This window comes from Rhodofomes roseus (assembly GCF_022264815.1).
Source record: "Rhodofomes roseus strain CIRM-BRFM 1785 chromosome Unknown C8Q71scaffold_12, whole genome shotgun sequence".
In the NCBI taxonomy this organism is placed as follows: domain Eukaryota; kingdom Fungi; phylum Basidiomycota; class Agaricomycetes; order Polyporales; family Fomitopsidaceae; genus Rhodofomes; species Rhodofomes roseus.
The window spans coordinates 601,440-626,817 of NW_025952968.1; the positions used below are offsets into that span (position 1 = coordinate 601,440).

Here is a 25,378-nt window from a genome sequence, read left to right on the forward strand (position 1 = left end):
TAGTCGGAACATGCATGCATGGCCCAGTACCGTCCAAATTTTCGCAGCCCGGGAGCTGTACATCCCTGTTCATGCAATCGTCGTCATTCTACAGGCAAGTTCAATGTTCCAGCCGATACTAAGCACATCGGCTTCACGGCACAACATGACACTAAGCATAGATCAATACAGTAATACACAGATATCCGCTAGCCTCCTTAGACTGCGGAAGATGCCCAAGTACCCCTCACTCCAGTTGTGATACCCGAGCAATACCTAACTGAACGTCGCGACCGAGCGCAGTACTGAGCTCCTTGTCAAGTAGGTCACTCATCGTGCGGCTATCCCTGTTGTACACCCAGTCATCCGCGGACTCGGAGTAATCGTACCGCTTCGGACCACTGCATACCGCCGATCCAACACGCGTCCAAAAAGCGGGTCGTGGCATAGGTGTAAGCAGTGTGTGATGGGCACGCTGATGAGCAAAACTGCCGGGGCGAGACTACGTATGCGAACGCACCTGAACGGCGAAGAGAGCCAGATCTGCTTGTTTGGCGGCTGCTTGTTGATCACGTAGGTCCCTTTCTCGCCGAGCTTAAGCGTAAGCACGCCGCTCTGCCGGCAGGTCGAAGCCTACAGTCAGTCTCTCAAAATCGCATAGCTTCCGACGGGTAGCCCGCGCGGGCCGGGGGGAGGGTGTGGTACGCACACTGTATTCAACCTCATAGTCCGGGTCGCCTATGTCATCCAACAAGTTCTCGAGCGACTCGAGCATGTTGTCCATTGTCGCCTCGGAGTACGTGTGGTACTTCTCGATTGGCAGATCACTGCGTCCCAGTGTAAGTACGGTCAGAAGCTCGCGCGTTGAATGTGGACGAACCTATGCACGACCTGGGGCGGAGGCGTCGCATAGCTTCGGCATTGCCTAGGAGGAAGGGCCAACGTCTGTGAATGCGACGTTGGCAGAGCATGCCTTGCGCCTGCAGCAAGACGAAGAGCGGACCGTGAGGTCGAAGCAGAGGTACTCGCTCGCCGCGCTTGACCAGCGACACAGTTCCTGGCGGCTTTCGCAAACATGTTTAGAGCTCGACTCGCGGGGTGTCAAGGGTAGCCAGAGGGAGGGCTGGGGCTATAAGTAGGGGAAGAATGTGGAAGTGCTGAGAAACATGCACGCTCTGAGAGGTCGAGCTGGGTCGAGCCGCCCCCGACGCCCGATGGCGTGTGATCGCGCGAGGAGGAGGGTTAGGGTCCCCCAAGGCGCCTGAATAACATCGCGTCGCGCCCGCTCAGACGTGCACCGTCCACGCAGAGGACCTCGCGAAGATGCTTTCTATTTCGTGTGCGGCCTTGGGTATATATGCAGTCACGCCTGCGTATGATTCTATGTCACTGGTATGTGTGGGGTGATTCAGACCAGTATATACTGACGAGAATCCTGTCCATAGGTAGCAGTGACTCCTCGCTGAGTCGTGGGTACGCTATGAGCGTTCTCTCCAGGGCGTCGTTGCACTATTAGCCTTACGATACAAAGGGAACATCCTGATATCTCACTCCGACCGTTCTGCTCTTCTGTCTCCCCGCACTCTGCTCCGACCGATGTACCTTGTTGCCACGTTCTTCCCGTCTCGGAATTGACTATCCGGCCGTGGGTCTGCCGTCTGGCTGGGGTATCGTCATGCTACGGAAGCGCAAACAAGCAATAAACGAAAGGTATGACTTCAAGTGACCTGTGTATGCGTTTGGATTCATCTTGCAGTGGCCCGTGCATGTATCGCTCAGTACCTCGGTGGCTCCTGCTCAGGCGATGATTGTGAATGTGCGCATTTCCTGCTCTCGAGTAATTCGATACGACGGTGCTTACACGCAACATGTCCAGCGAGCCTCATTAGTGAATCGCCTGAAGACGACCCAGGCTGCTAGTTTTTGACATGGGAAAGTTTCCGCGGGTGTTCGAATCGGCTTGTCTGCAGCTGAATGGTCCTGTAAAATCCAAGATCGCAGGTCTTTTCGCGGAGCATCCCGAGGGTGTCTACGCCAATCAACTGAGCGAGAAGACCAGTATCGATGAAGGGAAGCTAATAAAAACTTGCGTATGCTAGCCTAGCGGCACATCTTCCGCGATCGAACGTTCCTTCTTACTGAGTCCCTTTCCCAGCACTCACCAAGCTCTGAGTCCAACGGAATGTCTTCGCGAACAATCGTCTGAGCACGACGTTGCTCTTGATCAGCGGGACGCACGCACTCATTGGGCATATGTCAGTCCCACTCTCCATCTCCCTTACTCCTCCCCCTCTGACTATCGCCTGACCAGCACCGGCGAAACCATGTTCTCGTCAACGTTGCTCTTCGAGACGTTCACCGATACCGCGTCTCGACTGCTAAGCAGTGACCGACGCTTCACCGGCACCTCTCACAATTGAAGAACATCGTGTAAGCGATTCCTCTAATTTACCTCGATATCGTTCTCATAGACTCTGCAGAGCCTGGCAGTCATGACTGGCCCGACTCAGAATGCACATGCATCTTGAAGATCCGTAAAAGCACCTGTCGTTCTTTTATGGTAGGCAACGGAGACTACAAGGGCCTCGCTTTCACGAGGTCAACGAAAATCGACTTTCGTGTCCTGACCCACGCGCCTCGTCCTGCGCTCTCCAATCTGACATGATAATATGACCTGAACCACCCAGACGAGTCCGTCGTCGATTCGCTCCGCGTCGACCGTTCGTCGAACCTCCCGACGGCCCCACCACGGCTGACGGCGGCGTGCTCCGATGCTCTTGTGACCTGAACGTGAATTCAGTTCAAATAACCCTTCTGCCCCGCGCCCAGTGGCCTGAAGCGGTCCCCTTCGACTGATGTTCGTGAGTGCCCTGCGGCGTCTGGTGCTGCCGAGTTCAGGCTCACCAGTAATTCTATCGAGCGGCCGATGATTTGCGATGCTGAGTGGGCTAGTCAACTATGTAGACGTAGCTTACCACCTGTCGCCTGTTGAGTGTTGCGCACGCTGCGTATGTCACTCGTGATTTCATGTTCGGTATTTATGCATGCTGCACGCTGCCATACGATTATCGAAGTATACATATTCTGCCATAAGTTCATGAGCAACGATTTCAGACCCCAACATGCTCTGCTGAAGTGCGTAACGCCGTCCCCGCACGATGCATCTTTCGGACGCTACACACTCGACACGATGTCTCAGATGAACTATCAAGATCTTCATTGAATTACACGCCGTCCATCCCACACGACCAGTACTGGCCTTCACTTCCCGGTACGGATATGTCATGCCTCCTCCTACAAGACGATCCACGGCACCTCAAACAGCACGAAATCAAAGTACTCCTGCTCCATCAGCGTCTGGTACTCGCCCGCGAAGTCGCCCGTCTCCCCGCCGTCCTTCTTGGACTTGGAGCCCGGGTTCGCGCGCCGCCCGAGGTAGGCGAGCTGCGCCTGGAGCGTCTGCAGCGTGCGTTTCGTCGCCTTCGGTTCGGGCTGTGGGGGGTGTATGTGTGTTAGGGGAGAAGAGGAGAGAAGGATGAAGGGTGGAGGGGCGGAGGAGACGCACCTTGATGATGAACCCGGTGTAGGACGCGGGGAGGCCGTACCGGAGGACGCTCTCGATGAAGAGGCGGAGGACCTTGATGTGCACGAGCAGCTGGAACGCCTCGGAGAAGTTCGTACGCGAGAGTTGGAGGAGCTCCGTCTATGCGCAGAGTGAGTCAACTGACAGCATGCGAGGGGGAGCGGAGACGCACCCAGAGCTCCTTCTCGGTCGAGTCTGCGAGCTCGAGCTCCTCGCGTTGCTTGTCTAGCGCCTCGTCAGAGTAGATGAAATCGCGGACGATGTACCTATCGCCGGGTTAATCGATCGCGCCGAGCGAGGCTATGCGAGTGGACGCACTTGTTCTCGCGGCACTTGCTCACAAAGTCCTCGAGCACCTTCTTGAACACGACGGCCGAGAACAGGGCGTACTCGTCGTCCGACGCGATGGGCGTCGACGAGCGGGGCACGACCATCGGCGTGAGGCGCTCGTACTTGGTGGTCCAGTCCTTGACGAGGTTCCTGCACGAGCACTGGCATAAGCGAACTCAACCTCCGCGATCGGCGGGAGGGCGCGCGGGGAGGACGGGAGAGACGCACTTGGGGACGGCGACGACGACGGTCTGCATGTACTCGGAGTCGGCGATGAAGTGCTCCTTCTTGACGACGTCGGCGAGGGAGCGGACGGAGAGGTTTCCTCTGGAGGGTGGTCAGCGTGGGCAGAGACGGGGCGGAGGGGACGCACGTCTTCTTGCGCTGCATCTGGACGAGGGAGCCCTTGGCGAGGTTGTAGTTGTTGAGCTTGGCCTTCATGACGTTGTCTATTGAGGACATCTCCTGCGAGGTGGTTCAGTACCTCCGCGGGAGGGCGTGCACTGGGCGAGACGGACCTTGCTCAGGACGTCGACCATGTCCCGGAGCGGGCGCTGGACGCCGTAGCGGCCCTCGTTCCAGTGCCACTCGCTGAGGAGGTAGTCATCGACGGGCACGTCGTTGACCTGGACGTGCTGGCGGAGCTTGGCGGGGTCGTTGTTGAGGAGGTTGCGGAGGGTGTCGACGGTCTTTGCGACTGTCGCGGTGAAGAAGGCGTCTGTCTTTGGGAGCTCCTCGGAGAGGCTGATGAGGGAGTCTAGTGTTCCTGTCTGGCAGAGAATGAGCACGGTCGGCATGCGCGTGGGGGCGGCCTCACCTTGAAGGACGGGACGGAGAGGGGCGCGAGTGCGGCGGCGGGGTTCCTGGAGCCGGCCTGGAGCTTTGCAGCGATGTCGTGGTGGAGGCCGTCTGCGTCGCCGTCGTGGGGGACAGCGACGAGCCAGGTGCTCTGATCAGAGGGCATCGTGCAGGACAAGCGCGTCGCGCCCGCCGTGACGCGACCTCAGCGCAAGTGTCACCCTGGGGTTAGGGTCCGCTGCCATCGCCTGCCCGCCACCCACTGACCGCCACCCCCTCCCAGTGCACGATGCTCGCCCGCGCACTGCTGTCCCCGCGCACGTCCCTCCGCGCCCTCGCCGGCTCTGCCCGCGCCCGCTCGTCCTCGGTCTTCGGCGATGCGTGTCCCCTGGCCCTCACCCCCGCCCAGCTCCGCGGCCTCGCGCCCGGCTCCGTCTCCATCCTCGACGCGTCCTGGCACATGCCCAACTCCCCCCGCAGCCCCCGCAGCGAGCACCTCCAGATGCGCATCCCCGGCGCCCAGTTCCTCGACCTCGACGACGTCGCCAGCCAGCACCCCCTCGCCCTCAAGCACATGATGCCGTCCCCGGACGTGTTCGCCAAGGCCTGCGGTACGCGGTGCATCGTCGCGCTCCGTACATATGCTCACCCGCGTGCACACAGAGAACTATGGTATCACGCCCGAGTCGCACGTCGTCATGTACGTCTGTCTCCCACTGTCTCTTGCTCACTGGCTCAGCGCACTGCAGCTATGATACGCACGGCGTGTTCTCGTCGCCGCGCGCCCTCTACATGTTCCGCGCCTTCGGCCACCACCGTTCCTCCATCCTCGACGGCGGCCTCCCCGCCTGGATCGCCCACGGCTGCCCGACCAACAAGGGTGACCCCGACCCCGTCCAGAAGGTCACCTATCCTGTCCCCAAGCTCGACGATCGCGTCGTCAGAAGTGCGTATAGCCCCTTATGCCCTCAGAGGACGGTCCCTTGACATATGCACCGCAGGCTACGAGCAGATCGTCGCCAACTCCGCGCTCGACCCCTCGCGCGACAACCTCGCCGACATCGTCCTCGACGCCCGCTCCCAAGACCGGTAAGCCTCCCGTCCCCCTCGCACACGCCGTCTCACAACCCTCCCGACCCACAGTTACTTGGGGACCGCGCCCGAACCGCGCGCCGGCCTCTCCAGCGGGCACATCCCACACTCGTTCTCCCTCCCCTTCACCTCCCTCCTCAACACCACGCCCATGCCCTCCCCAGCCCCCCTCACCTCCCTCCCCGTACCCCCCTCCGCGACCGCGCCCGCGCTCTCCGCGCACCCTCCCCAGCTCGGCTCCGAGCCCGCGCGCCAGCCCGAGCCCCAGCCGCCGCAGGGCGACTTCCCGTGGGTGCTCCCGGAGCAGTACGCGACCCTCAAGACGAGCACGCAGATCCTCAGCGTGCTCGAGGACGCGCTCGGCAAGGAGCGCCTCGAGGCGGTGCTGGAGGGCAGGCAGGGCGTCGTCGCGAGCTGTGGGAGCGGGATGACCGCAGGCGTGGTCTGGTTGGCGCTGCAGATGGTCGGTGTGAAGGGCAGCCCTGCGATCTACGATGAGGTGAGTGCGCTGGTGGGTGTTGATGGTAGGTTTGGTGCGGTGTTGACGATGACTTGTGTCGTAGAGTTGGACGGGGTACGCGATGCGCCCCGAGAGCAAGATCGAGAAGGCGCAGTGAGCGTGCGGATACCAAGCATCCGAGACCCCGGTGCTCGCTAGAGAAAAGCCAGCCCATCGTGGCTGGCTGTCGGCTTAGATTGCTTGAAAGTTCGGTAAGGTATTCGTCGCCGCTCGTATCTACCCCATGTAAAATATTCTGGAAGATGTATCATTCGTGGTCGGTGCAGTGACGTTCGTGCGGCTCTTGGCTGTGGGCTGAGACCCAGATGGGATTCATGTTGAGCAAGGGTTAATTGAATGTGCACTACATCAATACACTATGGGTACCAGTACAGTGAGGGGTGTCTACATGATGCTCTAGGCTACAATAAATAGCGGGAGCCTATGCTACGATTACAGTGCGATTGCTTGTGGGACCTCTTCATCATCACTAATCATCAGGGAAGGAGCGGCAGATAGACATACGTCGCGGCAAACAAACAGACTGAGCGGGGACGAGCGGGTGTACCGTTGACGGCGAACCTGCGGCCACTCACAGATGCATAATCCTCAACACGCTCGAGACGCCCCTCCTCCACGTCGCGACCCCGCCCGGCAGCACCCTCTTCCGCTTCACCTCCCTCGGCGACGGCGACCTCGGCGGCGACGACGCGGTCCGCAGCACCCGCGACACCCGCGAGGTCGAGGTCGAGCGCGACACGGAGCGCTCCCCGCTGTCGCGGGGCACCGCGCTGAAGTACGCGCGGTCGACATGGGCGCCCCAGTCCTGGAGCATGCCGAGGAACGGCGGGGGCGGGCGCGTGCCCGGGTGCGCGCCGCCTACGAGGGCGGGGCGCCCGGTGTAGTGCACGGCGAGCCGGAACGGCGGGGAATGCGGGTGCGTGTGCGACGTGTGGAACGCGGCCTTGCGCTGGAGCGTCACGGACCACCTGCGCGGTGCGGGGTGAGCACAGCGCGGGTTGACGTTGAGGTGGTGGGGGTGGCTTACCCTTCGACGAGCAGGGCGTTGTACCCTGCGAGTGCGGCCTCGCGCAGGAGGCGGCCGCGTGCGTTGAGCAGCGCGGCGACGACGGGGCTGCGCGCCTTGTCGTCTGCGTGCGGCGGCCGGACGTCGTACGTGCAAGACACGTTCACGTTCTCCGAGGCCACTCGGAGTATGGGGAGATCTGCCGTAATATGTGTAAGCTTAGGTCAGTGGCGGCGGCGGCCACTCACCGTCGGGATCGTCGTAGACGGACACGGGCTCGATGCTCTTGGAGTCCACGACCTCCCACGCGCTATCTGAGTTGTGTCTCCCGAGCGGGGGCCACATCCCGTTATGGTTCGGCCACTAATGTAAGGCGATAGAGAGGACTAAAGCGGTTCAATGACCCTGGGATGGTAGTCCGCGGCGGATACGGGAGCCACCCGCCCGAAAGAATAATGCAGAGGTGATGAGAGTGGACTCTGAAGCGTGCTTGCAGGATCCGCGCTCAGGGGAGGAGTCGCGGTACCGGAGAAGACCAGGGTAGGGGCGTGTACGCAATGCTGTTCAGAGCTCGGACAGGCAGGAGGCGGTGAGGCGGCCTAAAGCTTATCTCAGACCAGAGAGGGGGTCAGTGAATCGGGCGGAACAGACGTTACGGTCGAGGGCGAAGGTAGAATATAACGCATGGCGGTGCCGAGTGCATCCATAGATCTACGCAATCTGGGCGGCGAGCGCGGGTGCGCGTGAATTCGGCCTGCGGGCGGATGTGGCCTGGCAGGCCGCAGGAAGAGAACTGCCCCGATCGATCGAGTCCGACAAGTTTTGATTACGCTCCCCACCGGGAGGACCTCTCTGAGTATCTGTCTGACTCTCTCCCGTTAGACCGTGCTTGATGGGCCTCGCAGGTGAGCTGACTCACCTGTAGCTCAGGCTGACTGTCCACCGGTGTGTACAGTTCCCCTCGCAACTATTCGGATGACCCTGGGATGACCCGCGGGATAGATTTACGTCGTAGGGCTCAGAAGCTGTGCACGGTGACCGACGCAGCAAATCACTCAAGCTCCGCAGGCGACCAGCAGACCACACTGACCTGGCGACAAATGCAACATGGCGCAGGTTGTGCCTACGTAGCCGGACGTGCCATCACTGAAAGGTAGTGCGGCCTGCGGGGGCTGCGACGATAGGAGGTGGGCGGCATAAGCCAAGCGTAAGCCGTCGACCGCAGTGAGCAAGCATCGCCGCGGACGGTGGCAGCGGCCACGCTCGGAGGCTCCCGCCGCCCGGGCAGTCATCCGTGCTGACTAGCGCTGCTTGCCTGCCTCGGCTTGCCTCGGGCCCGACTCTCTCGGGGTTTGGTTTCACATGCTTCTCCCGCGGTCCGTCTTCCGAAGCGCGCCTCCCGACCCGGAGCCGACATTCAAGTCTATGAATAGACTCATGCGCATAGACCCGGAAGCGGATTGTAGTCGTGCATGTGTCAGACGGGCCAGAATTCTACGCCGAACTAACACGGACTCGTCTTCATCCTACACCTAATCCGTCCTACTAGCAAAGCGACCACCTGGTGCTGTCCGAGTCGCGACAACACGTACTACTAGTAGTAGGACATCGAGAGTCAATTACACGATTACTATACAAGCTTGTAAGCACCCGGCGCCCTTCCATCCTTTTGCTACTCAGTACCCAGACATAAGAAATGCACCACCAAAATCGCACCCATCACGCCAAAGCCAGCAAGCTACCGAGGACGCTCAGCAAGATCCCGGAGACACCGACGACGGCCTTAGCATCGGCCGCGCTGGTCGTAGAGGTAGCACTTGCGCTCGAACTTGTCACGCTGATCGTCGGCGGGGCGACGCCAGAGCTGAAGTAAGTCACGCCGGCATTCGAGGTCGAATTTGTGCAGGACACGTCCGACGGTATGCCGGACGTGTTCGCCGAGAGTGTAAGGTCCGCGCACTGACCAACGTGTCTCAGCTCGTGTGGTTTCCGGGCATGAAGAGCTCGGGCATACCTGGTATAGCTCGCCATCACCACCGTCGAAGATGAACTGGATCGTGACGTTCGAGCCATCCTGCACACCAGCGATATTGGCGGCGCTGATGTCGATCGGCGCGCAGAACGAGCCCTCGCCCGACGTCTCGAAGTAGTTCACGGCCATCTGATAGTTGCTCTTTGAGTCCGTGAAATTTGCGAAGTTATCCGGGTCTGGGACAGTCGAAATGATCACACCGACTATCGTGATCGTGAATACGATTGTATTAGTGACAGGAACGAGATGAAGCCTTACGGGTCCAGAGTGGGTGCTCCGACGTGAGCAAGTAGTAACCATTGCTCAGCGGGAACACCGTGCGGTTCGTCGTGACCTGACCGTAATTGTCTGCCAATACGCGAGTTAGACACAGAAATTCTGTGTGATCTGCACATACTCACCGCAGAACGTCAGCTCGTTTTCCATATTAAATGGACCTCTAGGACCGGGGTACTGCAAGTGGAAGTGTGCCGACACGGCAGACACGAGCGCGGCAAGGAATGCAATACTGGTGAAACGCATGTTTGACTGTTCGTCTCTAACGATCTCAGAGCTAGGAGAGCTGCAAAGAGGGGGCGTTTGCAGTGAGTTGGGACCGGGTCGGACGTACAGGTCTTATACAGTCTATTGCCGCATTCCAACCACGGCTTGACGGTGAAGAGTTCTTTCTCGTTTGCTTGCGGATGTTTACACCCCATCTTTCGCTTCCACGGTCAACGTCAGGCACCGATAGACTTGCACTTGCCACATTCAAATTGGCCAACGAGCTGTCTTTCATGACGAAATGGTGGCACACGTTTCAAACTACCGCGGCGGTACTCAGACGCACAACTATTGGTGGCACTGACATTGACTCAAACATCGTGTAACGAACATAAATTGGGACGGGACATCAGGATGCTGCTACATTCGAGGGAGCGAAGAAACGGACGAAGGAGGGATGCATGTGTGTAAGAGGGACTTCCAGAGGCGTTTGCCTGGTTATGAGCACAAGCCAACCGATGCTCTCGCCGATCCCGGGACCACTCAGTGAAGCAAGTGGCTGTCACCGTTTCCCAATCTGCCAAAGGAAACTTCGCCCAGACCCAGGCCAACGATGATAGCGATGATGTAGGCCGCCTGGAAGGTCCTGTGGGAATGAAACGGCCGATGATTAGCGGACGCGCTCGACTCGGGAACGGATGCACGGAGCGCCTCTGGCGCACAGCGCGCAACACTGGTACGCACATGACGGCTAGCATAAGCGTGTAGGCCAGGAACGCCTGAAAGGCGTAGAGAACGCCCCGGGGGAGATCATGCGATAGGATGAAGGGCTCGATGGTGCGGGAGGCACAACGATTGACGAACACGGGCCCGGCATACTTGACGGACAGGTTGTTGATATTGACCTCTTCCACGTCGCAAGTCGGCGTCGACACCCCGGACGTCTCGCAGTTGTTGTCCTTGTTTGTTGCGATAGCCAGGGCCCTGCAATGCGTTGAGTGCCGATGATCCCCGTTGAATAACATAACGTCACCTCTGCCGCCAGTGAGCCGTCAGACGGCTGCGCACAGACGCGAACCACCGCTCGCAGATGCAAAGGGCAACAAGTACGATGCATGCGCCCGCGATGGCGCCGTGTGAGGAAGGAGTCAACGTCTTGAAGAAGAGGTTATCGCCTCCGGTGAAATGAAGGTAGGGGACCATCATCATCATGTCGTTCATGTCCATCGAGCTGGAGGTAGACGAGGCCATGGAGGCCGAGGCGGTGGAACTCATAGACATCGACATAGACATATCCATGGTCGCCAAAGACGTCGGTGAAGGGACCTAGAGGCATATCACCGCCCTTTAAACGGCAGCTAAGCACGTGCTCGCGGCGATTACCGCGAGAAGCAAGTAGTAGATACGCCCACTGCGGCCCAGGGCCCAGGCGAGTACGGCCACCAGCGAACTGGAGAGTGAACACAACGCACAAGATCTCGAGATGGCACGGACAGAGTTAGGAAAGTGTAAGCGTGTGAGACGGGATAGAGCAGGGATGACCACTTACAACGAACAATGCCCCGGCGCAACGCGAGACGTCAGTTATGGCCGACCATGTAAGCTGCGACAGATAGTACGTGCACCATTTGCGGTGCGACAAGAACCAGTCCTGAGTCCAGAGAATGGCATAGCTCCATGGCAATTCGAGCACAGAGAAAGCGTGCAGCAAGAGCGCAAGCGCAAAATATTAACGGCCGGCGAGGAATCAGGCAGTACTGACAAAGAAAGGCTAGGTGATTGGCGGGCAGAGGTGGGTTCGGAGAACGGCGCTCGCACCTCCTCTACCCGAGTGAGCCAGACTCTTGAATTTGATCGCCTACCTTGATAACGGCATTAGAGCACCCCAGCGGCACTGACGCAACCACAGAACTGGACGCGGGTAGTGTCGTTCGCGCGGAGTCGAGCTGCAAGGCCCTACATAGCAGTAGGATATGCGTCGATCACGGGGAGGATGAACACAGTAAGACCATGCAAGTGACAGCATTGATGCGAGTAGAGTCGGAGGGTTACCCAATGCAGCGGTGGGTCGACACATGCGATTGGCATGCTCATACAGAACCGAGCGGGACGAACTTTGCGAGGCTATAGTAGTAGACTCCTCCCACACTTCTCGGCGCACATAGAGCGACCTTCGAGCCAACAATGAGAGAAACCAGCGAAGTCCAGAGGCCGAGGCTGCAAGGCGGAACCTCGAGAGAAAGAGAGAAAGAGAGGCTGCGAGCGCCGAGCGAGCTGTGAGGGAATGCGAAGCCTGCGAATGGCTGAGGCAATTGTGCGTGATCGTGCAGCCACGGTGGCTGCGAACAAGCGCTCCGTCACGATAAACGTACTTGTTGAATTTATTCCTCTTCTGCTTTGAAGAGGGGTGACTTCATAATGCTGGCTGTTGTCTCGAAGATCATCGATCAGGACTAGTTCTCGAGCTCATCTTCGAGAAACACCGTCATCTCTCAGATCTCAGTACTTGCAAGGCTATGGCGTCGGGCCGCTCGCAATCGATAGTTTCGCCATGACAAAAGAAGACAGACAGCCGAGCTCACCGGCTAGTTAAGTACCTCAAAGTATTCAGCGCGAGGGACTTCGAGATGCGAAAAATACCGGGTATCTCTGACATGTATGGCAGCGCACGGGCCGCCCCATAGTACCCGTCGTCGCGCCGGCCACTGGCTCTCAGAGAGACAGTTGACCGGTCATTAATGTGAGTAATTTTTTGCCTGATCACGGTATCATACGTACAAACCAGTCAGTGAATGGTGCTTGTCAGTGATGCTATTACAATCAAATTCAAACATCAATAATGTCACTTCAGTAGACTCCAATCCGCATGTCAACCTACTGGCTACTACACTGTCGCATCCCTTACTCAGAACTCGACAACGTTGAAACAGTCATCAATCCATCCATTTTATGTACGTGACACGTCGTTACAACAACATTAACCAAACATCATTCACGCCAGCGCCAACAGACCACCCAACACGCTGAGCACGAGGCCAGAGACACCGACGACAGCCTTCGCATCGGCCGCGCTGGAGGTACTGGTCGAGCTCGCGCTGGAGCTGGTTGCCGTCGCACTGAACGTAGGGGTGACACCGGAGCTGAAGTAGGTGACGGCTGCGCTCGACGCGTTTGCGCAGGAGACGTCCGACGGGATGGCGGTCGTGCTCTCCGAGAGGGTAAGGTCCGCGCACTACCCAATACGCGTCAGCTTACGTTGGTCGCTGACAAATAGGGGTCAAGCGTACCTGGTACAGCGCACCATCGCCACCGTCGAAGATGAACTGGACCGTGACGTTCGAGCCGTCCTTCACACCATCAATGCCGGCCGCGCTGATGTTGATCGGCGCGCAGAACGAGCCCTCGCCGGACGTTTCGAAGTAGTTCACCACCATCTGGTACTTGCCGCTCGAGTCCGTGAAGTTCGCGAAGTTGTTCGGGTTCTGGACGGCTGAGATTATCACGCCGACTGTCCGAAGAGAAGATGAGTGAGTGAGAAGAGAAACACGGCAAAAGACAGTTGCGTACGCGTCCAGGTCGGGTGCTCCGAGTTGAGGGAATAGTAACCGTTGTTGAGCGGGAAGGTCGTGCGGTTGGTTGTGGCATCGCCATAGTTGTCTACCCTTAAAATTCAGGTTTACGAAAAGAAATCAGTGGATGTGTCCACCCACCGCAGAATGTTGGCTCGCTCGACTCTACGAACGCTCCCCGAGGCCCTGGGTACTGCAGATGGAAATGTGCCGAGACAGCGGACACAAGTCCAGCGAGAAATGCAACACTAGTGAAACGCATATCGTCTTCTTACGAGGGGTGATCCTGACGTAGCGTACGGCTAGAGGAGCTGCAGAAACGGGGCGTTCGCAGTGAACCGGAATCTATGGAAGGTGCACAATTTATGGAGACAACGGTAGCCCTGCGCCACCGCTTAGGGAAGTCAAAGAATTCTGCCTCTTCTGTTTGCGCATGCTTGGTCCGAGCTTGGCAGTCAGGACCACAATGCATCCGGGGGTCCCCTCCGCCGTGCGCTGAATTGTGTGAAGCCCTTGGCGCGACTGAGCAGCTTCTGGACAGCTTCGTAGCCAGCAAGCATAATGAATTGACATCTATGAGGGTCTGTGAGTGCTCGAACCAGAAGAAAGAGGGACAAATTCTCCTACTAGGGCCATATGCGCCTAGTAGTACATCCGGTATCACGATCCCGACCACCCCAACAGGGAAATCGGTTGATACACACACGCTGACGGCGACCGCAGTCCTTCGTTGCTGAACACCAGTGCCTTGGCAGCGGGGTACCGCAACAGCCTTGAATCAGATCAGCATGCAGCGTGCCATAGTTAGAACTCATCAGGACTACCAGTACAACGCGAAGTAACGAAGGGGAAAGAAAAAGTTCCTCGAGTCATGAAATGTCGTAGTAGTGGACAAAAATCACATATGGAAGCGCCATCGGACCGATCTCAGTGCAGCAAATGACTGTCACCGGCGCCCAATCTACCAAAGAGCACCTCGCCCAGTCCCAAACCAACGATGATTGAGATGCTGTATGCTGCTTGGAACGTCCTGCAGGCACAAAATGACCGGGCCATCAGCAAACGCGCTCGACTCGGGAACGGGATGCACCGCGCGCGATCAGCGGGCAACGTGCAACATCACGCACATGACGGCTAGCATAAGCGTATAGGCCAAGAACGCCTGGAGAGCATAGAGGATGCCGCGAGGAAGATCGTGCAGTAGGATGAAGGGTTCAATGTTGCGGGAGGCACGGCGGATAACGAACACGGGCGCAGCGAACTTGCCAGAGAGGCTGTTGACGTTGACCTCTTCGATATCTGCAGCATCCTGCTCTTTCGTGGGCGTCCACGTCGCGGATCTCTCGGAAATGTCCTTGTTTGCCGCGATAGCCAGGGCCCTGTGTTGCGATGAGCACCGACGACGCAACTGCAGACAGGAAATTACCTCTGGCGCCAGTGAACGGTCAGACGACTGCGCACGGACGCGAACCACCGCTCGCAGATGGCGAGAGCCACAAGTACCATACAAGCACCCGCGATCGCGCCGTGTGAGGAAGGGGCCAACGTCTTGAAGAACAGGTTATCACCTCCGGTGAAGTGAAGGTAGGGAACCATCATCATCATAGAGTCCATGTCCATCGAGCTGGAGGCGGTCGACGAGGCCATGGAGGCCGAAGCGGTAGAGGACATCGACATCGACATATCCATGGATGCAGCAGACGTCGTTGACGATATCGAGACGTTGACAGTGTCGAGACGACTGAGCGTTGCTGTGGAGCAACTGCGATATTCTAAATGGTAGCCAGGCACGTGCTTGCGGCGATATCCGAAGCGAACAAACACGCTCAAATGACTCGGTGGCGGCAAGGATGGGAGAGCGCAGGAGGACGGAGGCAGCGGGCAGAGTCAAGACGTCGGAGGCAGATGCCTAGGCATGAGGTGCTCTCCTCGGGGTCAGCGATGACAGATGGCCACGGGCCCATAGAAAGCCGCATATATGACATCTTGTCCAGGTGTTTGGGAGGTGTACTTCAGCGGTGGCAATGAACAGCGTGAGCAGAACCAGGTTGTCCAGCCGCATGGGAGGAGGATGGTCTTCACTGCTAGGTAGCAGCCATAGCGCGATTGACTGCGCGCAGATGCCATCAGCAGGAAACGATTTGACGGCCCTTGACAAAGGCTAGCTAACTGATTGGCGGGCAGAGGCGGATTCGGAGAACAACGCTCGCACCTCCCCTGCCCGAGTGAGCCAGATGCTTTATTCTGATGCCTACCTTATAAGTGCATTATGGCATCCCGGCGACACTGACGTAGCTGCAGAACTAGACGTGCTTAGCGCGGACAAAGCGCTGGACTGCCAGATGCAGACGGAGGAGTGTGAGGTATGAGGTATGAATGAAGACGACGAAAGTCAAGGCCACGACGGCTACGCAGAGAGTTCGGCGGCCGTTATTCGCAGGGTGGTCCGTCGACCCTGCGTTTGCGAGTGTCAGTAGAAGCCGAGACGGGCTTCATGAGGCTACGCTCTCACTCGTCTCGGCGCGCACAGAGTAGGACAGACATCGCACCGGAAACTGAGGCGGGGAGGCTAGAAGGGCGAGGAGGTGGAGTGAGATGTAAAGGGAGAGAGCAGAGAGGCTGGGAGGTGAGGGAAGGATGCGAGGGCGCTGCGTGCTCACGGCTGTGCTGAGGCAATTGTGCGCCGGCCAATCGCGAAATCGCGCGGCCGCCGGGGCCCCCAGGAGCGCCTGAGCGGGACCCGGGGCACCACCAGGAAGTAAGTGCTTACTCGGTCAGGTGACCGTGCCGCCGTGACGCCATGTGCGGGCGATGGTGGTGACAGAATTCGGAATACGCGCCTCCCTCTTCTCAGCCCGCCGCAAGCCCTCATCGGCGCGTCGTCCTCTACATCACCTCCTCGACGCCCCCATCGATCCCCTCGCCCGTGTGCTTTTCCTTCTCCCCTTTCTCCCGGAAAACTGCGCCATGTTTCGAGTTGCCCTCTCACGAACTGCGGCCATGGGCCTCGCACGCTCAAGCCCCGCGCTGAGCGCGAGGGTCGCCCTCCCTCGCCTGGCTGCCGTCGTCCGCTACAACTCGTCGCAGCCCAAATTTGACAAGAAGGAGCTTGAGGCCCAGGATGACCTGCGCCGTGACTGGGATGCACGGATCCTCTCGTACGAGGAGCTAAAGCCGAAGACCCAGCAGCCCAGTCCTGTGAGCCTCCCTCGTTCCCATCTCCCTTCTTGAGCTCATGACTAGAATGCAGAATAAATACTTGATTGACGTTCGGGAGCCTGACGAGGTGCTCCAGGGCTCCATCCCTTCATCTGTGAACCTCCCGCTTTCCGTCCTCCCCGAGTCCCTCCACTTGAATCCCGCTGCATTCAAGCAGAAATTCGGCTTTGAGAAGCCGAGGCTCAGCCAGGAAGTCGTCTTCTACTGCCGCAGTGGGAAGCGAAGTGCAACTGCGTGTGACGTTGCGAAGCGGAACGGATACACCAAGTGCGTTCCGTTCCTTGTGACCATTCACCAGATGTAGCTCATTCTCTCTGCAGCCTCTTCAACTACCAGGGCTCTTGGCTCGACTGGACGTCCCGGGAAGGTATCAAGCCCCCTTCGTCGTGAGAGGGCGTACGAATGTAACAGTTGCATAGTCGAGCGACGCATTACAAACTCTGCCCGCTGAATTCCGATATGCGTTCGGCGTTCCTGACCTTAGCCTGTGCACGCAAGCTACCACCCATCACATCAACTATGCTTAGGCCTTGAGTTTGCAGCGCAAGCACACGAAGTCGGACAGCATTGAGGCAAAAGATATGTATAACACGGACCAGCCCGCCACCGGATGTCAGCCGTATGATACATGTATCGGACGCAGGCGGGACAGCGTTGACACCAGTAAGACTAGTAGACGAGCGATGAGTACGACACTTCGAACAGAGACAGATGAGCGGGGCAGATAGGGACACGAGTCTATGTTAGGGCATGTGTAATGTAAGATGGGAGCAGTTCGAGCAGGACAGAGGGACGGGATGGGTTGTGCGCGATTCAGATTGAAAGCAAGGGGAGGACACGATGTGTCGTCACTTAATGAGATAGATAGAACGAACGGAGCGGAGACGCCACGGCACTGGTCCGTCGATGTCAGAAAGTCCATGATTTGGGCACATGTCGGAATGGAAGCATTTTGAAGCGAGAAGCAGAACGCACTGTTGAGGGCGATGCCCTGTTAGCCGTTGAGGCATCTAGCCTCTTGGGCGCAGCTCGGACAAAGCTAGGCCGATTAGAGACCAAGGTTCGAGATGACCCTCGTCACCTCATCCATGCCTTCCTGGTCCATACCGAGCGCACCGCGGTTCAGGGAGTGCTCGCTGTTGCCCACCACAGCTCCGCGCGAGCCGGAAGGGCCATACAAGCTCGGGAACAATGGACTAGTCGCGGAGATGGGGCTGGAGCTTCCACCAGTGCCGGTGCCAGTGCCCGTCGCCGTCTCCGGCGAGTCGGGACGAGACAAGCCCGAGGAGCGGGGCATCTCGTTGATGCGATTCAATGAGTAGGTGAGGTCCAGCGACTGGGCGCGGTTCGTGAGAGATCTCGGCTTCGTGAGCTGATCCTTCAACTTCGCCTCTAGCAGCGAATCAGAGCCGCGCTTGAGGGAGTCGTCTCCGCGAGCGCGAGAAGGCACACCGGAGCCCTAAAACCGCACTCAATGTCACGATCTACGTTGTTCATAAAAACGAAGGAGGCTTACGATTGGAGGTAGAGGGGTCCAGTAGTCAGTGGTGTGAGCAGGTACATAGTTCGTCTGCGTGTCGAAGTCCTCCTCTTCCTCGAGATGGTAGATGTATGAAGGCGCCGGTGAGTGATGAGGATTGTTGTGGAAAAGGGCTTTGACATCTGGCGACGAGCTCGCGAGACGAAGGCGCCTGTCAATCATAGCTTCGGAGGGACGTCCAAGGTCGGCCGAGTCTGCAAGGTCGGGTTATTTCTACGTAACCCCGACATTCACGAGCGGACTTACTTTGGTGGCGAGTCCTCGCCGTCGACAAAACCTTGCTGTCGAAGTGCGGGAACGCGTCGGTGAACGAGTCGGTGCGCTGGTGCGTGCGCGACGTCGCAGACGGGTAGACATGCGCGTTGTGGTTAATCAAGAATTGTTCGAGCATCTCGCGAGCAGTAACGAGGAAGTCGCTGTTGCTTCGTTGGCATCTGAACTTGAAGGAGCACTCCGTCGGCGCATCTAGCCCTAGTCCTGGAGATGGAGACCCCACGTTAGGCGAGATAACTACCTGCAACTCGTGCTTGACCCGATCGGTGAATGTAGCGAAGTCGGGGGACGCGCAAATGCGTGCGAGCTCTGGATGAGCGGGCACAGCCATGTCGGCCTCGAATGGTACATGGTCCTGTCACGGCGTTAGCGAGCACACAGAGAAAGATGCACAGAGCGCGCTCACAAGCAGCATGGTTGCGGCGATATGGACTTGGGACTCCGGCCCGAAGATCGTAACAAGATCAGAGGCAGTCTCCTTGTCAGGGAATCGGATTTGCGAGTTAGTCTTCGCCTCGATGTCGTGGATGAAGATGCTCTTCTCCCCAAGCAGAGTACGGTGATACTTGCGGGGAATGGAGACGGTCTCATTGATGTAGTCCTTATCCTAGACGCAAAACATAAGCTCTCAACAACGAGAGCGAATGTCAAGTTGCATACCTTGGGGTTGACGAGTTCCATGACAGACTGCTTGAGGTTCTCCAGATTCATGGCGTTCTTGGCGGGGGTCCTCGCAATGACGTTGTCTTCGTTGTCGTTGTAACCGCCCGTGGCTGCAAACTCCTCTGCGTTCGAGAACTTCACGTAAACACCGTACTTCTTCATGATGCGCTGTATGCTGCGTCCTCCTACACCAATGATACGCTTGTGGTACGACTCCGGGACATGGAAGGAGACCTCAGCCGGCAGTTCCTCTTGCAACAAGGTCAAGCCCTGCAGAACTGAAATGTCGTTGCCTGAGATGTCGATGAGGAAGTTGTGCTCGTTGAGGGTCTCGAACTTGATCTTCACGTTCGTAGTCTGCATAATCTTGTTGATTTTGCCATTCTTTTTGCCGCTGATGAACTCGCGATGCTCGTTGGCCAACTCGACCTGAAATCGGATCTCGTGATGGAATTGCTGTGCGGGACAAGTTAGACTTAGCAGTCAAAGTCAAAGACGTCGATCCTGACCTTGATAACTTCGAAATCGAGGAGCATAGACACCGCAGCCCGTATTTCATGCTCCAGACCGTGCATCTCAAAGCACATACCCTTGAAGACGAGCTCCGCTCCAGACGCGAAGGAGACTTGCTTCAGGATAGTACCAACCTGGGTCGGGTTCAAAGTCGCAGACGGCATCAAGACGTTGAACTGGGTCGGAAGTAGCCACAGAGACGCCGTATAGAATTGGCAAGACTGTGGAATATAAGGCACAGAGTGAGGGCAAAATGTGTCGCACATACCAGTTGCATGACCGCGCGGATAGTCCTCTGTATATTGACTCTGTGGTCGCCATACACAACCATGACACTCTGGGCGCTACCGACCGCTGGGAACCGAATGTAGGTGGCGTTGTCGTGTATTAGTGCCTTCAGGTCATCAACGCGCTCGGTGACCATCCAGTCCATTTTGCGCGGCAACAATGGGGTGTCCTTCGGTATGATCTGCTTACTCTGTTGACATGGGATATTTGTCAGCGAATGAGTTCGAAATGAGCTGTATGAGGCGTACCTTGTTCATCGCCACTTGTACGAGCATGTCGCGCGCCCGCTGAACGCCGAAGAACTCTCCAGTGATCCAGATCGTGCTAGCATTGAGTTTAGCGAACTGCGCAGATGGCGACCCGTTGACCGGGGGTTGCCCGAAGTCAGGGCCAATCAAACCCTGCAACGGGGACGGGAAGTAAATGTTGGTCGCGGTCTCTTCTTGAATGGACTGGAGCATAGAGCGCTTCCTGCCTGCTATGAGAGCGTGCAGCGAGCGATCAATCTCGCAGGCTTCAGCGTGCAGACCGTTCTGTCAATGCGGCCATTGAGTTTCAGGTCGCCGACGGAATCGCAGCGGACACGTACCAACTCGTCCAGCATGACCAACAGTCTGACACGAGCCAGATCAGCAGAGTCGCCGTCGCCTGTGATGACCAGCTCGCAAGCGCGTTCAGTCTCTAGGCCGGACCACCCGGCGCTGATGCTGATTCCGTCGGGTAGAGCACGGTTGGACAACGCGAGACCACTGTTCACAACCGCGATGTGGGCACCCGTCTGTGTGGCGATGTCGTCCAGACGGCGACGCACTTCCGCCTTCAGCGCTGGCTTCGATGAGGACGGCAAGTCGAGGATGTCTGAGCGTGTCACCTTGATGGTGGCGCGATTCTGAGCAAACAGTCAGTATGCCTTGATTGCGCCGCGCAACAATGATATTGGCTCACTTGGACGGGACACTCCTTGAGAACGTAGCCCCTGGCCTGCATGACCTGCTGGTACGCCCCTGATATCTGGAAGTTCCACACGCCATCTGCGGGAGCGACAGTGACACCGACGCCGTGGAGAGCCATAGCCGTCATGGCTAACTTTTGTACAGATTCATAGTCCGGAGAGGACACAGCCTGCGCATCAGGATAATTATGGTTGGGGGTGTACTGTTGGAGGGACGAATACGAGCCGGCGCGCCTGAGTTCGTTGGCGGTGGGGAAGTCGAGAGAATTGGTGGGCGAATGAGCGGGTCGTGAACGGCGGGGATAAGTGAATGATGTGGTGTAAACCTCCATGGTTCTTGTCCTGTCGGTGGATGGGGCGTAATACAGTTGTCGGGGCGGGAGTTAGGGACACAGCGCGGGTATGAGGTAGCTTGGGGTATGGACAAAGTGGTATCCGGGCGGGCCCCGCGCAGCCTCGGGAAAGAGAGGAAGGAGGCTGGTCGTCGACAGAAAACAAGGAGAGACAGACCAAGATATAGCCAAGGACAAGGTCGAGGTCGAGGAGGAGACGAAAATACGGGCGTCGGTCCCCAGTCGGCGGTTCCGCATACGGGAGCGGACTTTAAATATTTGAATACGCGGCCAATCCGTGCTCGCGCCACCCGCCCGCTCTGCTCGATTTGTTCAGGGGCGCACTCAGCTGGTCTCTGTCAGCGGCCCAGCCCCGGTTCCTGCCTCTGCTCTTAGCCGGCCGCGGGCGCAGCACACAAATATATTCCGCCGACGCCGCACTACAACAGCTCAAAGCCCTCGACGGGCTGCCACTCGTCGTCGATGCTCTGGAAGTCAAACAGCTTCGAGTAACACCGCTGCCCAGGCGTGCTGAAGTGCACGTAGGGGTTGCTCGCCTGCAGCTTCTCCCCGCACCGGTAGCAGAAGTGCGTCTTGCACTTCGCGCAGGTCATCTGGAAAGCACCATGACATCAGCCATGAGCCGCTCAGAAGCGCAGCCACTCGACCTACGTGATTGCATCCCAACGATTTCTCGACGTAGACGTGGCAGCTGGGGCACGACATTGTCGAGTCCTCCAGCCACTGCTTGTTCGCCTGTTCCTCCTCGTACTTGGCTACGAGCCTGCGAATGTTGTTTCTCCCGAAGCGTCGCTCGAGCACCTCGCGCTCGGATGAGCCCTCAGGCTGCGCCAGGTACTCGAGCACGAACGACTCCGTCATGGATATTGGGCAGTCAGAGAGGGGACCATGCCTGGAACACGGCAGGGGTCAGCATCCACTTGAGACAGTGCCACAGGGGTGGTGGGCTCACCATGTCCGCTTGCAGTAAGCGCAGAACGAGTAGCCGCAATCTAGACATTCTCGCAAACGTTCCCATCCACTGCCGTCATCCACATTCACGGGCTTAGGCACAGGCCTCTGGCAGAAGGACATGGGGCAGTGAATGATACTCGGATCTGGATCACGGATAATGAGCATCCCACACCGACGGATGGAAGCACAGCAACAGACCTTTCTCCAGCTCACGCTTCTCCCGCAACCATTTCCAACGCCGCACCTCTTCTTCTGTCACTACTCTCCTCACCTCCTCCTCGTTCGCCTCGCGGCCGGCCTTCACGCACTGTGGGTCTGGACAGCCTACATGGCCGACGTCGCCCTCGGTAATGCAGAGCCTCCAGAAGTCCTCCAGGCATGCACGACAGAACACATGTTGGCAGGACAGTAAGATACACCGCGCACCCTTTATCGAGGTGAGACAGATTTGACATTCATAGGAGGCCTGCGAGAACCTTGTCAGCTGAGCGGACTGGTCGCACGCCTTGAGTAGGGGTATCAGCATGTGTGGTGCTGGGTGGGATATCCTAAGTGAGCGTCGGTTAGCATTGCCTAACCGAAGAAAGGATTCGTGCATACCTGACGGCTTCCTTCCCGTTCACCTCGGAACACATGTCGAGCTCCTCGAGAAACTCGCCACTCCGTATCAGTTCAATCCAGTTGTAAAGTACTCCCTCGCCATCTTGCCACCTCTCGAGAAGGATGCGCCGGAGCTGGGTGCATACCGGGAGCCACGATTGTGTAGCGTGGAGTGATTGTATCACGGGAGGGCTGTACGGATATGTTGCCGGCAACATGACATCGAGCAGGAGTGGCGGAAGGGTCGCCAGGGACAAAGACGGTGATTCAGGCACGAAAGATGGTCCAGTTCCAATGCGTTCTGAATCCGCAGTCGTGTAGGGAGGCTCTATCCGATCGTCCAGCACGTAGACGGCCTTAGGTCCCGAGAACTCTATAGGTATCTCCAGCTTTACCAACCCACTGGATGGATCACCCGAAACACAGTCGGGGTAGATGGACTGCAAAGAAGGGCAGAATTATAAGATAACTGCCACTGAAGCTTGAAAAGCTCGATGATACCTCGAGGACCTCCCACTCTTCTCCTTGCAACAAGGCGCACTCCGCGAGGTCAACGTCCTTTCTTCCGGTAGTCGTTTGAGCGGCCATAACGCTTATTAGACGGAGGCTAGACGATCTGATATACCCAAGGAAGTGTGCTCGTGCACAAGGAGAAGACCGGTGTCCGTGTGTAAGTCCACGCTGAGCAGAGGAGGATCGAGCAAGCGGTCTTTGTCAGTGCCTGCGAGGAACGCCACATCCTGTCACTCACGGTCCCGATCAAAAGAAACCGGCGCTTACGGCCCTTCGCGATCCCGGATCTCCACCGAATCTGCAGATTCCTTTCACGTGGTCGCGCTCAACGCGAGTCAACGCGTCGGTGGCTTGCCTCTCGACTCGACCGCTGGCACGACCAGGCCTCACCATGGCCAGGTGTCTGACATAGCGACAACATTTTTGCGGCCCCTCACCCAATACAAACCAGAAGCGCGGGAAGTGCCTCGGAAGTTTACCAATGGCATATATGATCATGATCCAGCAACAACAACATAAAGTCAACTTTTACCATGGACTATGTGCAGGCGTAAGGTAGAGCCTTCAAGGCATGATAAACGGGATTATCACACGTTACACGCAATCCCATCCAAACCATCCCTTACGACGGCGCCGGCCGTTAGAATCATCGGATAGTTTCATGAATGTATTTCATACGGTCTACGTTGTGCTTTTTGCGAGTGCGAATATAGTACAGAGCAACGAGAACTACAATGATAGCCAGACAACCTCCTATGTAAGCGATGAGGTCTTAATGTGACAGGATGCAGGAAAGCGACGGAGTTCCGAGTCAACAACGATGCCTATAAAACTACACGATGCCCATCATAGCCGATCTGCCCACAATGTACCCAAAGAGCCCAAAGACGACAAAAAGCCCCGAATTAAGCATATGAATGAAGCAACGATGCCTGAGGAATGACAGATCTTGAGAAGTCTTGTCTGAGTGTGTTGCTGCGCTCCGGTTCGCCGAGTCCGAGAAGGTTACAGTGAGCGGTTCCTTCATGGCCCGTCTCAGCCGTATCTCGGACTCTTCTCTACCCTTGCCAAGGATCCCTGGATAGCACCCAAAATCATCAATGGATGCCGAAGCCGGATACGTGCCGGGAAGCCGTACCACAGGAAGCAAGAGGGCGTCCTCTAGGCTTCGTACGATGATAATCGCCCAATCATGACAATTAGACTCATGGGCACCGCGCTTCCTGTTATGCGTGTTCACGAGCTCTACGGCGGTTTCGCTGTACATCTCGAGCGAGGCGAGGACCTGATCCGTGATCTCGCCGAGTAGCAATTTCCCGGCGTACGGTATGGTGCCGTGTCTGCTGGTCAGATGCACTCGGCGCACGACGCGAGGCTGATACCTGGCCGCGGTGCTATCGCTTGCAACCTGCTGAATACGTTGAACACACCACGCCCGTGGCCAGGCACACAAAGGGTGACTTGCCTCGTAGAAAGTTGCGTAAGCATGATCATGAGCTTCGTATGTGACCGCCAGTGCCCAGTGCCTTGGTGCGGCCTTCGCGGGGGCTTCGTACCATACAAGCCATAGGTACGCCACCATGCTCCTAGAGAGGACGGGCATTGCGAGGACGAGGACATGAGCGGCCAAGAGGCTCGAAGAAAGATGTACGCACAAGGGGCGATGTTATATACAAGCTTCCCTCGCTCCTCCACAGCGGGTGTTCGTAGGACCGGGGCGATTGTCAGAGGCCTCGAGGCCGTCCGAGCTCTATAAATCTATGGGTCACCGAACCATGGGCACGAGGAAGACCACTGGCTTTGTGAAATCCGGGACGCTGCTGCAGATCGCCTGGGCTAGACATTCAGAAGGCGGACATGTATGAAGGGCTGGAATAGATTTGGGCCGCAGGCAGGTCCGGGGGGAGGGAACGTTGGGTGGGGACTGATGCGCAGAGAAACTTAAAGGGATGGAAGACGAATTCGAATATGCGTTTAGCCATCTATCCTCAATTCATTGACGCAGCAATCGAGTGCCTTGGCCTTGGCCCACGTGGCTACGGCTGCAATCCCTTGCCTGCCTTTCCTAGCTCGGCCCTAGCTCGGCCTCAGGCCTGTGTCGCTTTCTTCCCCTTCGCC

At 57.7% G+C, this 25,378-nt stretch overlaps 13 protein-coding genes across 13 annotated transcripts; 2 read left to right on the top strand and 11 right to left on the bottom strand.

The window, feature by feature from the left end:
- Nucleotides 1-200: 200 nt before the first annotated feature.
- C8Q71DRAFT_94284 (Frataxin) lies at nt 201-1,171 on the bottom strand. The gene is made up of 4 exons (XM_047929213.1): nt 860-1,171; nt 689-806; nt 500-594; nt 201-380 (listed from the first exon to the last, which is right to left on the bottom strand). Exons 1-4 carry the CDS (start codon nt 1,054-1,056, stop codon nt 227-229), a joined length of 564 nt encoding a protein of 187 aa, XP_047778130.1. The 5' UTR covers nt 1,057-1,171; the 3' UTR covers nt 201-226.
- A 1,838-nt stretch (nt 1,172-3,009) lies between these two features.
- On the bottom strand, nt 3,010-4,930 carry C8Q71DRAFT_763315 (ATPase V1 complex subunit C). The gene is made up of 8 exons (XM_047923988.1): nt 4,710-4,930; nt 4,411-4,662; nt 4,266-4,357; nt 4,121-4,219; nt 3,881-4,042; nt 3,735-3,828; nt 3,545-3,682; nt 3,010-3,471 (listed from the first exon to the last, which is right to left on the bottom strand). The coding sequence occupies exons 1-8, from the start codon at nt 4,854-4,856 to the stop codon at nt 3,274-3,276; spliced, it is 1,182 nt and encodes a 393-aa protein (XP_047778131.1). The 5' UTR covers nt 4,857-4,930; the 3' UTR covers nt 3,010-3,273.
- On the top strand, nt 4,924-6,566 carry C8Q71DRAFT_908166 (Rhodanese-like protein). Its single transcript, XM_047928984.1, has 6 exons — nt 4,924-5,301; nt 5,354-5,390; nt 5,440-5,636; nt 5,692-5,779; nt 5,834-6,281; nt 6,346-6,566. The coding sequence occupies exons 1-6, from the start codon at nt 4,980-4,982 to the stop codon at nt 6,397-6,399; spliced, it is 1,146 nt and encodes a 381-aa protein (XP_047778132.1). The 5' UTR covers nt 4,924-4,979; the 3' UTR covers nt 6,400-6,566.
- A 307-nt stretch (nt 6,567-6,873) lies between these two features.
- Nucleotides 6,874-7,653, bottom strand: C8Q71DRAFT_858605 (uncharacterized protein; the record flags this gene model as incomplete). The annotated part of the gene is made up of 3 exons (XM_047927535.1): nt 6,874-7,270; nt 7,330-7,507; nt 7,557-7,653. 3 exons carry the CDS (start codon nt 7,651-7,653, stop codon nt 6,874-6,876), a joined length of 672 nt encoding a protein of 223 aa, XP_047778133.1.
- A 40-nt stretch (nt 7,654-7,693) lies between these two features.
- On the bottom strand, nt 7,694-8,788 carry C8Q71DRAFT_94493 (uncharacterized protein). Its single transcript, XM_047929215.1, has 4 exons — nt 8,399-8,788; nt 8,228-8,333; nt 7,960-8,172; nt 7,694-7,907 (listed from the first exon to the last, which is right to left on the bottom strand). Exons 1-4 carry the CDS (start codon nt 8,598-8,600, stop codon nt 7,814-7,816), a joined length of 615 nt encoding a protein of 204 aa, XP_047778134.1. The 5' UTR covers nt 8,601-8,788; the 3' UTR covers nt 7,694-7,813.
- Nucleotides 8,789-8,813: 25 nt separating this feature from the next.
- Nucleotides 8,814-9,988, bottom strand: C8Q71DRAFT_94431 (uncharacterized protein). The gene is made up of 4 exons (XM_047929214.1): nt 9,742-9,988; nt 9,599-9,688; nt 9,323-9,543; nt 8,814-9,267 (listed from the first exon to the last, which is right to left on the bottom strand). The coding sequence occupies exons 1-4, from the start codon at nt 9,860-9,862 to the stop codon at nt 9,028-9,030; spliced, it is 672 nt and encodes a 223-aa protein (XP_047778135.1). The 5' UTR covers nt 9,863-9,988; the 3' UTR covers nt 8,814-9,027.
- A 72-nt stretch (nt 9,989-10,060) lies between these two features.
- On the bottom strand, nt 10,061-11,582 carry C8Q71DRAFT_763334 (Ctr copper transporter family-domain-containing protein). Its single transcript, XM_047923989.1, has 3 exons — nt 10,857-11,582; nt 10,568-10,807; nt 10,061-10,469 (listed from the first exon to the last, which is right to left on the bottom strand). The coding sequence occupies exons 1-3, from the start codon at nt 11,120-11,122 to the stop codon at nt 10,367-10,369; spliced, it is 609 nt and encodes a 202-aa protein (XP_047778136.1). The 5' UTR covers nt 11,123-11,582; the 3' UTR covers nt 10,061-10,366.
- Nucleotides 11,583-12,720: 1,138 nt separating this feature from the next.
- C8Q71DRAFT_763339 (uncharacterized protein) lies at nt 12,721-13,769 on the bottom strand. The gene is made up of 4 exons (XM_047923990.1): nt 13,534-13,769; nt 13,391-13,480; nt 13,111-13,331; nt 12,721-13,055 (listed from the first exon to the last, which is right to left on the bottom strand). Exons 1-4 carry the CDS (start codon nt 13,652-13,654, stop codon nt 12,816-12,818), a joined length of 672 nt encoding a protein of 223 aa, XP_047778137.1. The 5' UTR covers nt 13,655-13,769; the 3' UTR covers nt 12,721-12,815.
- Nucleotides 13,770-14,319: 550 nt separating this feature from the next.
- On the bottom strand, nt 14,320-15,006 carry C8Q71DRAFT_709670 (Ctr copper transporter; the record flags this gene model as incomplete). The annotated part of the gene is made up of 3 exons (XM_047920698.1): nt 14,320-14,422; nt 14,520-14,771; nt 14,819-15,006. 3 exons carry the CDS (start codon nt 15,004-15,006, stop codon nt 14,320-14,322), a joined length of 543 nt encoding a protein of 180 aa, XP_047778138.1.
- Nucleotides 15,007-16,236: 1,230 nt separating this feature from the next.
- On the top strand, nt 16,237-17,201 carry C8Q71DRAFT_763347 (Rhodanese-like protein). Its single transcript, XM_047923991.1, has 3 exons — nt 16,237-16,590; nt 16,643-16,878; nt 16,932-17,201. The coding sequence occupies exons 1-3, from the start codon at nt 16,360-16,362 to the stop codon at nt 16,999-17,001; spliced, it is 537 nt and encodes a 178-aa protein (XP_047778139.1). The 5' UTR covers nt 16,237-16,359; the 3' UTR covers nt 17,002-17,201.
- Nucleotides 17,202-17,659: 458 nt separating this feature from the next.
- Nucleotides 17,660-21,172, bottom strand: C8Q71DRAFT_858609 (cytoplasmic protein; the record flags this gene model as incomplete). Its single annotated transcript, XM_047927536.1, has 10 exons — nt 17,660-18,070; nt 18,128-18,345; nt 18,398-18,779; nt 18,831-19,031; nt 19,085-19,543; nt 19,597-19,821; nt 19,869-20,078; nt 20,137-20,421; nt 20,478-20,777; nt 20,834-21,172. The coding sequence occupies 10 exons, from the start codon at nt 21,170-21,172 to the stop codon at nt 17,660-17,662; spliced, it is 3,030 nt and encodes a 1,009-aa protein (XP_047778140.1).
- Nucleotides 21,173-21,590: 418 nt separating this feature from the next.
- On the bottom strand, nt 21,591-23,460 carry C8Q71DRAFT_94632 (RWD-domain-containing protein). Its single transcript, XM_047929216.1, has 6 exons — nt 23,249-23,460; nt 22,748-23,187; nt 22,346-22,695; nt 22,146-22,290; nt 21,845-22,085; nt 21,591-21,786 (listed from the first exon to the last, which is right to left on the bottom strand). Exons 1-6 carry the CDS (start codon nt 23,333-23,335, stop codon nt 21,613-21,615), a joined length of 1,437 nt encoding a protein of 478 aa, XP_047778141.1. The 5' UTR covers nt 23,336-23,460; the 3' UTR covers nt 21,591-21,612.
- A 454-nt stretch (nt 23,461-23,914) lies between these two features.
- Nucleotides 23,915-25,225, bottom strand: C8Q71DRAFT_763352 (uncharacterized protein). Its single transcript, XM_047923992.1, has 5 exons — nt 25,060-25,225; nt 24,916-25,010; nt 24,726-24,846; nt 24,399-24,668; nt 23,915-24,337 (listed from the first exon to the last, which is right to left on the bottom strand). The coding sequence occupies exons 3-5, from the start codon at nt 24,840-24,842 to the stop codon at nt 24,296-24,298; spliced, it is 429 nt and encodes a 142-aa protein (XP_047778142.1). The 5' UTR covers nt 24,843-24,846; nt 24,916-25,010; nt 25,060-25,225; the 3' UTR covers nt 23,915-24,295.
- Between the last annotated feature and the right edge of the window lie 153 nt (nt 25,226-25,378).

Bases quoted from the DNA above. Each gene is read 5' to 3' on its own strand.
- C8Q71DRAFT_94284 (XM_047929213.1), bottom strand. From the start codon at position 1,056: ATGTTTGCGAAAGCCGCCAGGAACTGTGTCGCTGGTCAAGCGCGGCGA. The intron at 807-859 runs GTTCGTCCACAT...ACTGGGACGCAG, and splicing joins CCGCCCCAGGTCGTGCATAG to TGATCTGCCAATCGAGAAGT. The intron at 595-688 runs GTGCGTACCACA...ACCTGCCGGCAG, and splicing joins ACTATGAGGTTGAATACAGT to AGCGGCGTGCTTACGCTTAA.
- C8Q71DRAFT_763315 (XM_047923988.1), bottom strand. From the start codon at position 4,856: ATGCCCTCTGATCAGAGCACCTGGCTCGTCGCTGTCCCCCACGACGGC. The intron at 4,220-4,265 runs GTGCGTCCCCTC...ACCACCCTCCAG, and splicing joins CAGATGCAGCGCAAGAAGAC to AGGAAACCTCTCCGTCCGCT. The intron at 3,683-3,734 runs GTGCGTCTCCGC...CTCTGCGCATAG, and splicing joins CGACCGAGAAGGAGCTCTGG to ACGGAGCTCCTCCAACTCTC.
- C8Q71DRAFT_908166 (XM_047928984.1), top strand. From the start codon at position 4,980: ATGCTCGCCCGCGCACTGCTGTCCCCGCGCACGTCCCTCCGCGCCCTC. The intron at 5,637-5,691 runs GTGCGTATAGCC...TATGCACCGCAG, and splicing joins CGACGATCGCGTCGTCAGAA to GCTACGAGCAGATCGTCGCC. The intron at 5,780-5,833 runs GTAAGCCTCCCG...CCCGACCCACAG, and splicing joins GACGCCCGCTCCCAAGACCG to TTACTTGGGGACCGCGCCCG.
- C8Q71DRAFT_94493 (XM_047929215.1), bottom strand. From the start codon at position 8,600: ATGACTGCCCGGGCGGCGGGAGCCTCCGAGCGTGGCCGCTGCCACCGT. The intron at 8,173-8,227 runs GTGAGTCAGCTC...GGAGAGAGTCAG, and splicing joins ACAGTCAGCCTGAGCTACAG to ACAGATACTCAGAGAGGTCC. The intron at 7,908-7,959 runs GTCTGTTCCGCC...GATAAGCTTTAG, and splicing joins CCTTCGCCCTCGACCGTAAC to GCCGCCTCACCGCCTCCTGC.
- C8Q71DRAFT_94431 (XM_047929214.1), bottom strand. From the start codon at position 9,862: ATGCGTTTCACCAGTATTGCATTCCTTGCCGCGCTCGTGTCTGCCGTG. The intron at 9,544-9,598 runs GTAAGGCTTCAT...CGATCACGATAG, and splicing joins GGAGCACCCACTCTGGACCC to TCGGTGTGATCATTTCGACT. The intron at 9,268-9,322 runs GTATGCCCGAGC...CACGTTGGTCAG, and splicing joins GTGATGGCGAGCTATACCAG to TGCGCGGACCTTACACTCTC.
- C8Q71DRAFT_763334 (XM_047923989.1), bottom strand. From the start codon at position 11,122: ATGGATATGTCTATGTCGATGTCTATGAGTTCCACCGCCTCGGCCTCC. The intron at 10,808-10,856 runs GTGACGTTATGT...AACGCATTGCAG, and splicing joins ACGGCTCACTGGCGGCAGAG to GGCCCTGGCTATCGCAACAA. The intron at 10,470-10,567 runs GTGCGTACCAGT...TCATTCCCACAG, and splicing joins ACGCTTATGCTAGCCGTCAT to GACCTTCCAGGCGGCCTACA.
- C8Q71DRAFT_763339 (XM_047923990.1), bottom strand. From the start codon at position 13,654: ATGCGTTTCACTAGTGTTGCATTTCTCGCTGGACTTGTGTCCGCTGTC. The intron at 13,481-13,533 runs GTGGGTGGACAC...TTTTAAGGGTAG, and splicing joins GAGCGAGCCAACATTCTGCG to ACAACTATGGCGATGCCACA. The intron at 13,332-13,390 runs GTACGCAACTGT...CTCTTCGGACAG, and splicing joins GGAGCACCCGACCTGGACGC to TCGGCGTGATAATCTCAGCC.
- C8Q71DRAFT_763347 (XM_047923991.1), top strand. From the start codon at position 16,360: ATGTTTCGAGTTGCCCTCTCACGAACTGCGGCCATGGGCCTCGCACGC. The intron at 16,591-16,642 runs GTGAGCCTCCCT...ACTAGAATGCAG, and splicing joins AGACCCAGCAGCCCAGTCCT to AATAAATACTTGATTGACGT. The intron at 16,879-16,931 runs GTGCGTTCCGTT...TTCTCTCTGCAG, and splicing joins AAGCGGAACGGATACACCAA to CCTCTTCAACTACCAGGGCT.
- C8Q71DRAFT_94632 (XM_047929216.1), bottom strand. From the start codon at position 23,335: ATGGCCGCTCAAACGACTACCGGAAGAAAGGACGTTGACCTCGCGGAG. The intron at 23,188-23,248 runs GTATCATCGAGC...CCTTCTTTGCAG, and splicing joins AAGAGTGGGAGGTCCTCGAG to TCCATCTACCCCGACTGTGT. The intron at 22,696-22,747 runs GTATGCACGAAT...ACGCTCACTTAG, and splicing joins AACGGGAAGGAAGCCGTCAG to GATATCCCACCCAGCACCAC.
- C8Q71DRAFT_763352 (XM_047923992.1), bottom strand. From the start codon at position 24,842: ATGGTGGCGTACCTATGGCTTGTATGGTACGAAGCCCCCGCGAAGGCC. The intron at 24,669-24,725 runs GCAAGTCACCCT...CGTATTCAGCAG, and splicing joins CTTACGCAACTTTCTACGAG to GTTGCAAGCGATAGCACCGC. The intron at 24,338-24,398 runs GTACGGCTTCCC...GGTGCTATCCAG, and splicing joins ACGCCCTCTTGCTTCCTGTG to GGATCCTTGGCAAGGGTAGA.